At 36.5% G+C, this 12,496-nt stretch overlaps 2 protein-coding genes across 6 annotated transcripts in view; one reads left to right on the forward strand and one right to left on the reverse strand.

Moving 5' to 3' along the window:
- MTX2 (metaxin 2) overlaps positions 1-1,770 on the reverse strand; it is a 515,033-nt gene extending 513,263 nt beyond the window's left edge. Inside the window, exon 1 of the mRNA XM_064660788.1 lies at positions 1,766-1,770. The gene's annotated coding sequence lies outside the window, so the exon portion shown is untranslated. The remainder of the gene's footprint in view (positions 1-1,765) is intronic.
- The window catches only part of ATF2 (activating transcription factor 2), a 47,595-nt gene that overhangs the window by 24,253 nt on the left and 10,846 nt on the right, over positions 1-12,496 (forward strand). For all 5 annotated transcript variants that reach the window (XM_064660784.1, XM_064660785.1, XM_064660782.1 and 2 more), the window contains 2 exons: positions 6,101-6,250; positions 8,091-8,297. In XM_064660784.1, the coding sequence (XP_064516854.1) occupies positions 6,101-6,250; positions 8,091-8,297 (357 nt within the window). The remainder of the gene's footprint in view (positions 1-6,100; positions 6,251-8,090; positions 8,298-12,496) is intronic.

Consider the following 12,496-nt stretch of genomic DNA (forward strand, 5'->3'; position numbering starts at 1 on the left):
GGATGTGGCAAGGACTTTGATGTCAAGTTGAAAGAAGCAATCACTCAAATGCAAAGAAAAACAAAAATCATTAGACTTAAATTTTAACAGTCTCATTAGCCTTCTCATTACAATTTAGCTAATATATGCACTTCAGTGATTGCTTATCTTTTTTTCTAAAGTGAGACTGTAAAAAGGGTATTTGCAGTATTTCTTCTCTCCTTTCTTGTCACTTAATATCAAGCATGAGTAGAATTCAAGAATATCAGAATTATGTGTATTTCTTACACTCATTTACTTTTATATAGTGCCTATTCGCAAAAAATAAAAAACTTAATTTCTTATCACTCTGAAAGTAAAAGCAATTTAATGAGAAACTTAATGTTTATGTAGAAGAGCTTCCAAACAGGAAGATTAAGTCTCTGTGCCATGTGATGTATTGTTGGCAGATATGTGATGGTTTATTAAATGCAAAGTTCCATTTAATTTTTAAAATTTAAGTCTTTGTGATATCAACCCCCTTCTTTTTCATGTATCTCTTGAAAATAATTTTACTTGCTACATACTCAATTCTGCAAAGGTATGGTAACCAGGTTTATTTTTCACTTGTGTTCCTGGTTAAGCCAACAGAAGACTTAATATTTAGTTTTACAGTTTGTTTTTTATTTCATTAATAGTTCACATATAGTGTTGAAATACAAGCTGTTACAAATTTAATAAATGAACAGTGTGTGTTTTGTGCATTAATGGTATACTGCAATTTGTGGATTTATTAGTGTAGTTAAGTTAGCAGAACACTGGTAACATGTCCTCTGTCTCTTTGCCTACCATAGCCACATTTCTCCCTCATGTTGGGAGGCAATTCTGAAGGGCAAAGGAGCTCAGGACATCCTTTAAGAAGAAAATTTCACAAGTTCAGGAGCAGGCCATCCCCTTATGATGAACAATGAGCCAGCAGAGAAGAAGACTGGCCTGGCTGAACAGAAAGCTTTGGCTGGAACTCAGGAAAAAAGGGAAAGTTTATGACCTGTGGAAGAAGGGGCAGGCAACTCAGGAGGACTACATGGGTGTTGTGAGGTTATGCAACTAGGGAACTAGTGAAAAAGCTTGCCACGCCTCTTTCAATCTTTTACCAGTAGTCCTGGCTAACTGGGGAGGTCCCAGGTGACCAGAGTAATGTAATGTAAATGTGATGCTCATCTTCAAGAGGGGCCAGAAGGAGGATCCTGGGAACTAAAGGCGTGTCATCTTGATCTCTGTGTTGGGGAAGGTCATGGAGCAGATGATTTTGAGTGCCATCCCATGGCACATACAGGAAAACCAGGAGATCAGACCCAGCCAGCTTGGATCTGTGGAAGGCAGGTTGTGCTTCACTGACCTGCTTGGCTTCTGTGATAAGGTGACCTACTTAGTGGACGAGGAAAAGGCTGTCAGTGTTGTCTGTCTGGACTTTTCTAAAGCCTTTGACCCTGTTTGCCACAGCATTCTCCTGGGGAAACTGACTGCCCATGGCTTAGATAGGCATATTCGTGGCTGGGTAAAAAAAATAGCTGGATGGCTGAGCCCAGAAAGTGGTGGTGAATGGAGTTAAATCCAGTTGGTGGCCAGTTACAAGTGGTGTTCCCAGGGCTCAGTGTTGGGGCCAGTTTTGTTCAATGTCTTTATCAACAATCGGAATGAAGGGGTTGAGCCCTCCCTCAGTCAGTTTGCACATGACACCAGTTTGGGCAAGAGTGTTGATCTGCAGGCTCTGCCTTGTGGAGGGATCTGGACAGGTTGGATGCATGGGCCGAGGACGGTTGTATGAGCACTTGGATCCTGACAACCCCAGGCAGCATTACAGGCTGGGGGGAAAGTGTCTGGAAAGCTGATTTTTGGAAAAGAACCTGGGGATGCTGGTCAGCAGCCAGCTGAATATGAGCCATCAGTGAGCCCAGGTGGCCAGAAAGGCTTTTGTGCTTTGGGCCTTCCTTTGCAGAAGGTATTTCTGCAGTTCATGTCTTGCATGACATTTCAAGGAGCTAATGCAGTTTTGTAGTAAGAAAAGCACTTCATGCTCTGATTTCATTCCTTATCGCAGTCATTTATTTCTCTCTTACCTGCTTACAAAAGCCTACTGTTGTGTAACTTTTTTTTTTAAGTGAAGTGTGGAACCAATTAAAGTCAAATTAGAGATTGTAGTGCCATTATTTCCTAATGCTATGAAACTTAATTATTTAAATATGAATTTGGATAATTTATTGATTTTTATTAACATGAAAACAACACATTTTTCTCTATTTTTATGAATACCTGTTGGTTTTTTATGAGCTGCATGTTCCAAATTGTACAAAGAGCAGTGTATATTTTTTTTATAAATTCATGACCGAACCTTAGTAAAACAAATCGATGTTTTCATTTCTAAAAGCTAAAGCTTAAAGTAACTAGTAGAAGACGTCTTTGATAATGGGCATGGGATGCCTTCCTAGAACACAGTTAAAATTTTTCTTCAGCTGTTGTAAGTCTTAAAACCCTTTAAGGATAAGGGAACTAAGATACTTGCTGAGTAATTTTTCCCACTGTGGGCAGCTTTTGGAGACTTTTTCCTTTTGGTAAATGGGCTCTCTTATAGCTTCTGTAAGTGTTTTTAGATTAGTGTCCAAACTTAATAAACAAAACTGTGTATTTATTTCTATGTTTGATAAAGTTTTCAATCTGAAGTGTCAAACTCCTTCAGCATGGCAGTTTTGATTATTCATGTAGAGCGAGTTACTGAGATGTTACCTCTAGAACTTGGTTCTTTTTTTTCTGAAGTAGTCTTTTACTGTTTAAGTTGCTTGACACTAAATGGTCATGTGAATTCCAGAGAGGGACAGTTGCATTTTGGAACAGGTTCACTGAGTGAAATAGCAGATAGAAAAATATATGTCAACTGCAAGGACTAATGACTGAGAGGAAAAAAAAAGTCATTAAAAAAAAATCATAAAACGATGACAGACAGAAGTTTAAAAATTGGCTATGCATTGAGCCAAATCCTTAGATTGGTGACATTATTGCAAGAGGCTCTTGACTGAAACAGCTGACATTTAGTAGAAGAGTGCATTAAGCACAATCTTAGTGTCTGCTTCACCACAGAAACATGTACAGTGCTGTATGTGTTTCTGTGCTGTGGAAGAATCACATGAAATTAGATTGTGTTTTAATTTTATTGCCCCAGTACTGAAGTTATTGTAGTGAATATAGCTGGTCCAGTCACACCTGTGAAAGACATTGTTAACTATAGTTTTGAATGTTCTTGGATCCTCCTTCTCCTACTAGTTGTAGAACTGAAGTGAAAAATGACTAGAGATTTTATTCAGACACAAGCTGTCTTTTACTGCTATTCTTTTGAAAATACCCTTCCATCTTGTACTGAGAATGACATTCAATAGAAGTGAAAATGAGTTTCAGATTTCTGTGTCACGCTTAATATAAATTGTCAGTTTTTCTGACATGATTCCATGTTTGTTATGCTAAAGAAACTAACTTTCACATACTTAAGTAAAATCAAACGTATAAGTCAGTTTTATGGTATTTTAGAGAGGCTTAGAAGTAGATGCAATAGCTGCCTTTAAAAAAACAAAACCAACAAAACAAAAAAACTTTGTCACTAAGATAAGGATGCATGATTCTAAATGTTGCAGAATTGCTTCTGATCTTGTGAGAAGATCTGTAATTGTAGGCTTTTGGTGTATGAAACATGAGCCTTGAGTTGCAGCTGTAAAACATCTTTTTTTGAGTGTACAGCTTGTGAGTGCAGACTTAATGTTCAGACCCTTCTGCATGTATTGCAGAAGTTTCTGAAAACTTAAAAGTTGCTTTAACACTGAATGTTTTCCTCAGTCTCCTTCTTTGCATATAAAACCTTTTGTCACAATCTGAGAAATACCTTGCGCTCAGTGGGCAACCAGTAGACTTTCTGCAGGAGGTTTCTACTGAGAAGTGACAGAGGGCAGCTTGGCAAATGTTCAGAAACCAACATTAACTTGCTGGAGCCCGGCATGGGACCTTGTGTTCAGCAGAATTCTTCTGACCTGTCTCTCTGCATGCCGAGCTAATCAGCAAACACCTAATGAGCCTACTCTAAAGAAACAGACCCTCTCACAACCTACTTCATTTTCATATGTTCTCTGGGGGTGGAGAGACAAGACTTCATAAGGACTGATGATGCTGCAAAGACCACAATAATGATAATTAACTTGCTGAATTTAGAAGATTATGCTGTTAATTAGTTGCAAAATAAAGATAAGTAATAGAGCAGCAGATGGTAGGATAACACCCAGGAGAAGGAGGGTTATTACTCTGATGAGCTTTTGTGGCAGATATGAAATATGGATCTGAGTTTTTCACAAATTGTTTCTGGAGTATATTATCTTGTTTCTGTGAGCTCTTGATGGAATGATCTGGTCCTACCAAATTTTGACAGATGTGGTGAGGATTTGTTTTCAAGGATATACATGAACAATAAAATCTTCCTAATCAAGACTTTAGAAGCTATTAAGCTATCTGAAAATACCAGTTTTAGTTTGCCTATAACCAAATAATACCAAAAAACCTTGGTTGTCATCAGGTTTCCCCACTCCCTCCAAAATCTTGCTGTGCAAACCCAATGCAAGTAATTTTTGAAACAGTAACATTGAAAAATTTCCTAATAGGAAGGCTTGAAAAGCATACCCTTTAAAACCTCAGAAGTAGACACGTTGTAACTGATTTGTTACAACTGATTCCTACTGTCACTACTCTCTTGATGATGACTGATGAAAGTTTGTCACATCCTAACAGTAAGTTATAATACAAGAAATATTTCTAGAGTAATTCAGGTCATAAATGAAAATATATTGGGAAAAATCGTATGTTAATAACTTTTAGAAAGAATATTGTCATATTAATGTCAAAAACTTGCTACTTTCTTCTAAAAATATTTTTTACAAACTGACTTGGAAGTTATATGTTTCCCTGGTAGTTCTGGTGGTTGCTTAGAAAAATTTACCATTTAGAAACCAGGATTAGTTGAAGGAGGGAGAGGAATCAATTTTGCAGTTGTTGCAGGAAGATCATAGGGTTTGGTTTTAACAATTTTATTAGACAATTAGAAAACACTTAGGCCTTGCTGGAGACAGGAACTTAAACTTTTTTGTTAGCTTGTTTTCCAAGAAGAATTAGGAAAGTACAGTGTTAAATACCTACGGGCTTTCAGAGTGCTGTACATATACTAAAAAGTATGAACACGTTATCTTGAAAATTTTTGTAGCCCTGCCCTAATGCTTGCAGCTATCCTAAATTTTTGTTGTTAAAGCTGAGCTCTGGGGAAATTGCAGTAAATTTGGTTTGTGTACTTTTCTGAAACTGCCTTCTTCGTTCTGGGAAACTTTCTGTTTTTCGTAGTGGCTGTGTACAATAAAGGAAGAACATCAAACCTTTTAGCAGTTTTTTTACTGTAAAATAGCATGCCATAAGAGTTACCTTGCATATTTCTACATAAATAGTTTTTACATATAACCTGCACAAGTATTTTGTGCATTTTTAAGATGTTTCAGCAAACATCTTGGCTTTCATCTAATTACTATAGGAAGGATTTCAGAGGTGAGTATTTGTAAAGACCATGAAAAAGTGGAGGCATAACGAGCTATTTTAAATGGGTAGAGAATACCAGAATTTTTAAAATGGAAAGACGTTTACATTCTGGTTTTTGCTTATTTTCCTTCATGTGTGGTGGTTACACATGTAACTGCTGTGGTAGCACACCTTTGTGCGCTACCAGTCTCAGCAAGTGTTTGTTCATGGCCTTCCAGAAATCTACTTTTGGGCACAGTTCATCAAGAAGGAGGCTTTCTCTTTACTTCTCCATACAGCTTACAATCCCTTTCTTTCTGGGATCCTATGTAAGCCTTATTGCTATTGTCATGCTTGCCAAAAATTGTTACCTATTAGTAGGTATATGCCTAGATCACTGTTGAAAACCTATAAAAAGAAACAGCTGTTTAAGAGGTGGAACTCCGGTTTCCGAAATGGAAGTAACTACTAGTATAAATAATTATTTGCTTAAGTTAGCATGATAGAATATTTCTTTTTTTCCCCCCTCTTCTTTTTTTTCTGCTTTCAGAGATTGAAAGCAGCCTTGACCCAGCAGCACCCTCAGGTAACAAATGGAGATACTGCCAAGGGACATCCGAGTGGGTTGGTTAGGACTCAGTCAGAGGAACCACGACCACAGTCACTACAACAGCCTGCAACTTCAACAACTGAAACACCGGTATGACAACAGAGTGGACATGTACTTCTTACGCCCTCTCTTTATTTTGCAAATAAATATATTTTTTCTTTACTCTTGATTTGTGAAATAGATGTTAATGTACTCCTCTTAGAGTCAGTAGTTCTGTAGCAGTAAAGTGTTTATAGTTCTTACATGTTCTTAAATGCTTCTAAAATCTGTTATCCAAGACAATAATTTCAAAATAAATATTATCTATCTTCTTAAATTTAGGACTAAGTCCTGCTTTCTGGAGTTCATTAACAGGAGATTCTGTGGTAGCTGAAATTTGTACAGCTGGTCAATATATATACGGGGGGAAAAAAAAGTGGTTTTATTTTGTATTTCTGTTGCACATGTTGTATGTTTAAATGCTCTTAGAAATTTTTAAATTCCATCAGGTATCAGCTTTGTTAATTTATTTGAAGGATCCTTTCTGGGCTGGCACATGAAGAGTTTCAGCTCTATGATTAAGTGTACTGTGTCATCTCAGGTTCTGAAAGGGGGGCTCTGATTTTAGGTATAGTGTGCTGTGCTTTTGGGATGTTAGATGAGAACAGGGGAGTAAAAGGCAAGACCTCTGAGTCAGACTGGAAGTGGGATTGCTGCTGGAGGAAAGACAGACTTCCCTGGGTGAATCCTGGAGGATTGCAGCTGTTCTATGTCTAAAAAAACCAGTTGAAATGTGTTTTCAGAATGCTTTAAAAAATCTCTAAGAGTTATTTTCAGAATTTGTAGCATAATACTGATTTTATAAAAGTCACACACTGGATCCAGAACCAGAAGGACCTGTATCTGCAGTGAAAGCCAAACATTCTTAGACTGGCCAGTAAAGTCAGATAATGTATCAAAAGAAATATATTTGGAACAAAAGAAGGAAAAGGATGACCCATCATAAAATGATTTCCTTTTTATGGCTGCTGTTCCCCATACTTCCTTCAGTTTTTAAAAGAATATTTTTGTAATATCACAGAATTTTCAAGGTGGAAATCTTGCTGTTTGATTATTTTATGGTTATTTCACAATTAGTATTAATAAAAAATTGCAAGTGTTTCATTCTTAAAAGGCAGATTTGAGTTCCTAGATTTTTTTATTATTAGCTGTCTAGAATTTATGCCAAATTGATATGCCAACTGATACATATTTGGGGTTTTTAATTTAAAAAGAAAAACTTTCTTACTGTGCTAGACTGAATGCGCAGGTGCACCTGTGAATATGTCATGTAGACAGTTATGTTCTGTCTATCTTATCTCATTAAAGGATTTTAAGATCCATTATATTCTTATCATGTTTTGTTAAATCTTTGTTTAGGTTCTGTATACAGCTGTGAAATGAGCATAATGTATAATTCAAAGTATTGAAATTTTTTGATCCTGTCATAATATGTGGGTGGATTAAGGGAAATTGGTATTCAGTGGTGGGGAACACATCAACAAGTAGGAAATTGCTATCTGGAGATTCAGGGATCAGTGAGTCTCAGCACTGGCAGCATTTGTCAAACAGCTTCTGTGTGGTGGGCTTAAGCAATTGAGTTGTGACGAGGTTTGTGGGAAGAGTATTTTGGAAGAGTCAAAAATAGAAAATGTATTTCCTACTAAATGTAATTTGAAAGCTATTTTGGGCGTAATATGTTAATGTAACATGATCAGGAGTGTAAATACGGTAGAAGTTTTACAACCATAGCTGTAGAGTTAAATGGACATAACTTTCCACAGAAGAAATGTATTTAGAAATATGCTGAATGCTTTTCTCAAGATGTGATGACTGTTTATACCAATGCTGTAGGTTAAGTCATGAGAGGTATTATACTGATAACTTAATTAATACTTTCTACTGTTTTCAGGCATCACCAGCTCAGCCTACACCACAAACACCAAATACAGGTGGTCGGCGAAGAAGAGCTGCCAATGAAGACCCTGATGAGAAAAGGAGAAAGTTTCTGGAGAGAAACCGGGCTGCTGCTTCCAGATGCCGACAGAAACGGAAAGTCTGGGTGCAGTCACTGGAGAAAAAAGCCGAGGACCTGAGCTCACTAAATGGCCAGTTACAGGTATACTTTTTATTTCAAGTCAAAATGAGTTAAGTTTTTCCATTCTTAGACAGTGATTCTCAATGGAACTTAAAACTTTGCATGAAATCTGAAATAGAAATGATTTTATAACTATGGCTTAGATCAGACTTGAAAATTCAGCACTAATTGCATATAGCAGTAAAATTAGAGTATAAGAGCATACTCCTATTTCACAACGTGTGAACTTTAGGATCATACCCTTTTATCCTGTGTTCCATTTTAAATAACTTTCAGACTATGATACTAAGCAAAGATGACAAGATGTGTTGGAGTAAAGGCTTATTAGCAGTGTAATAGTCTTACTTGAACACATCTTGCTCTTAATAATTTGTTTCACAACCTGAGTTATTTAAATAAGTTTTGAGTTTATTTCCTGTGGTTCTTTTAAACTTCACTTTTTTTCCTTTAAAGTGAATGTAGTGCTCGTGAAAGGTGCCAGATTGACATCACTGGAAACTGAAGGCCTCTTTTGTCCACAGAACAGGTACAACACAGGCAGTGGCAGTGCAAATTTCACCACACTGCCCTCCCAGTGTGCATAAATCCTATAGAGATGGAAGTATGCTGTAAGAGGGTAGGCTAGTGTATGCTGCTACTCATTTTTCCACCTCATCTGAGGTTGTCAGTCTTGGAAGGTTGTCACGTGGGCACACTTTTTCTCCTACAGAACAATCCATGACCCTTTTATTTAAACTACTCTTAAATGTTAAAGCATACTTTCCTAATGTTTTCCAGCAGCACAGAAGAATTGGCACAAAGTATTGTTTTCAAAATAAAAATTCTAAAAGCTTCATTTTGAAAATTCCTGAAAGGAAAAATTATGTCATTTCCTAAATGAAACATTCATTTAGAAAATGTAGTGAAATGTATTTTCATATGTTAAACTCTCACTTCTTTTTCTTCATCCGAGCTGTCCACTGAGTCAAATTCACATATCTTCTCTTTCCTATGGGAGCTCCTCTTACATGCTGTTTGATAAAGAAAACATCATAGTTTTACTAACAAGAAAGTAGGGAATGTTGAGATTACTTTTTATCACATAATCAAAATTACAGTGTATGAGTCATCTTCATGTCTTTAAAAATACTCGGCATCCCAGACCCTAAAATGTAAAAAAATTCCTACCTAAGCACACAACATGAAATGGTTTCCTGTGTTCCAAGAATCATGACACTGCACCAGCATTAGTTAAATTTCTTGCAAATATATATTCTCATATCTGTTCACAGTTTTTAGACTGTTCCTTTAATGCAGTCACAATCCTCAGTTAAGTCCAATAATTACAAAATTATACGTAGCACTGTAGCTTAAGTAATCTAAGAAACAAGTGAAGGAGAATGAAAAAAAAATTGGCCATAGTTCAGTTTTTTAGTGAAAGTAATATTTTGTATCACATGAACTTATCACTTATATGTACCAATTTTTATAACAAAAAAATACCTAAGTACCGTAACCAAAAGGTTTCCAAGAGTTAACTCAGTAATAGTGAATTCAAGGAAGGTTTTCCTATGATCTAACCAAAGCAAAACTGTTAACTGTAAAGAACAGAATGACTTGTAAAGAAAATTGAATGTCAGAGAAATAATTAAATTGTACTGTATGTGAAAACATTAATCAATCCTGTATTTCCATAATTCTTCACTTGACAGGCTGATCAGCACAGTGGGCAGTTATGACCCATGATTACTTACTTTATATTTAATAGAAAATTTAATAAGTTTGGAATTTTGCCTCAGTGCAGTTTTATAGACTGAGTGTTTGGGTTAGTAGTTCATATTTTGTTTAATATCTAAGTGGCCTGCTCAGCTGAATTTACCAAGATGTCGCATTTCCAAAAGCAGGTTCGTACCAAAATGACTGCACTGCGTTGCTTCACGTAACAATTCTGACTCCTTTCAACACAGTAGCGTTCTTGTAATGTCTGTGTTAAAGCTTCTGATGTCAATGGGAAGGTTTTTAAGGCTGAAAGCTTGCTAACAGTGCATATGGATTTTGAAGAGGTTTACTTAGTTGACGTATGTATTTTGTTCTGTAGATTAACTTCTGCCAAGTTCTTTTAAATGTTTGAAGGTAATTTCCTTTTTAAGCAGTATTTTTCAAATTTTTGCTTAAGGGAAAATTTCCATCTATTACATCACGCTAGTAACATACATAGGTTAGGCAGGCTGTTTTTATTTTAGGCTCTGCTATGTAAATATTTCTCATGCTTCCAACCATTTAAAGTTTATTTACTGTTTGATTTTTGTTGGCTGGGTGTTCTACTAATGTGTTGAGTGGTTTATTAATCTTAAATTTTGTTCATCACCTTGTTTAGCTTGTATGCCTTGCACAATCCTGCAGGATATGGGGTGCTGTATAATGTATTAAGAAGGTATTGACGGTGTGTCCACAGCGGCCACTCAGCAGTATTGCAGGATCAGATGCCAAAGTGCATCATATGGACTGTATTTGGTCCCTGTTGCTTTAATAATCTCAGAGGACACAGTATTAGAAGAAGAATAGGCTGTCTTCCTCACAATTTCACTGTGGGTTCTCAATGAGCAGCAATCAAGTGATGGTTTGTACTGATGCTGCAGAAGCTGCTTTAGGAAGGCTGAATTGTGAAAGTATGCCCGTGAGTAAAGATCCTTTCCCATAAAGGAAGTTGTCCAAAAAGAAGCAGCAAGAGCGTTGTTTAACTCAGCCACAGACAATCCCCTATCCACAGAAGTCACATCTACCTGTCTCTAATGGTAATTCTGGTAAATATATATCACAAACACTGTCCCACACCTTGCTGAGTAAGGGTTAATCTGGTTCCACCATTACATATGCATTTTGGATGCAAGGAGAAAGAGGCCGATACGGAAGAACATGTTGTACACTGTGTGGTATAACTTCATAAGAATACAAAAGGGAGAGCATCTTTTGAAAGATGGAGTGCAGGTAAAAGTCAATATGCTTTCCTCCAGAAACCTGCTTTTTAATGTTAGCACATTTTGAAATGTGGGAACGTACAAATTCTTCTAGACAGCATGTGAGGTATATTTCATGCTTATTTAAAGAAATGTTGATGCCTACACTTGATTCAAAGACTCATTAATGAGGAGGACCTTTCCAGTATGAAAACTTGAAATAATCTTTCTTCATGCCAACTGTTAAAGTGTTTATTCCATGTGTTGCTTGTTAGCCTGTTTTCAACAGGTTAACCACATGTTAAATGACCACCACACGTTAACGTTAATGTGTTTTGAACAAGATGAAAAAGACTTGCCATTGTCACATACAAGATAAGTAACTACAATGTGTATAGGAATTGGTTTCAACAGCCCCTCTTCACCAGTGAGAAGTGGTGCCATATAAATGGCAACCATAGATTGCCTTTCTGTGACATTCCATGTCCCACATGTCTAGCAAACGTAACTCAGTTCTAGTTTAGGAGTGATTTGTGCATTGCATATAGCATTCTTGGCACAAGTGTTCATATTATGGAATACACAGCTAGCATTGTTATTGAGATTACCTCAACCTTTTTTTTATATGGGAATGCTGTTCCATTTTTTCAAGTCTGCTTTAATGCAAGATAATATATTTGCTTTTTATATTTTTGCTAGCAACATTCTTAGTATTTTTAATACAGCTGACATTAATCTATAAACTTGTAAAATTTTTTCATAGACATTATTTTACTTACACAGATAAACTGCAACTTCATACTTAAATGTGCTTTTTCTGTATAAAATTCCTCCTTAAAATGTGAGAGACGAGATAGAAAATTTCTGGAAGCCTTTTCCTGATTTGATCACTTCTTTTGCCAAAGTTCCTTTGAACTAAACAGAAGTATATTTCATAGTCTTGGATGTTGTTACTTCTGTAGATTATCAAGAAGTTGTCTCTAAACTACATCAATACGGGCTTTTTCTTCCCCCCAGCTATGTCAGTTCTGTGCAGCTCCCTGCTTGCATCCAGATTTGTGTCTCCTCAGTAAGTAACATGGTGAACTAAGGGGAGACTGAGAGCTGGAGGCCTTCGTAGTGTGCTTTCTTAACAGCCTAAGGTTTCAGAATGCATAATGCCAGCTGGCAGAGAATTTGGGGGGTTTTGGTTGGGTTTTTTTAGTTACAACCTTTTTTTGTTTGCAGTCACATTTTTCTTTTGTTAAAAATGTTTGTGAAGTCAGATTTTTGGCATCTCTCAGC

Source organism: Pseudopipra pipra, chromosome 7 (genome assembly GCF_036250125.1).
Source record: "Pseudopipra pipra isolate bDixPip1 chromosome 7, bDixPip1.hap1, whole genome shotgun sequence".
In the NCBI taxonomy this organism is placed as follows: domain Eukaryota; kingdom Metazoa; phylum Chordata; class Aves; order Passeriformes; family Pipridae; genus Pseudopipra; species Pseudopipra pipra.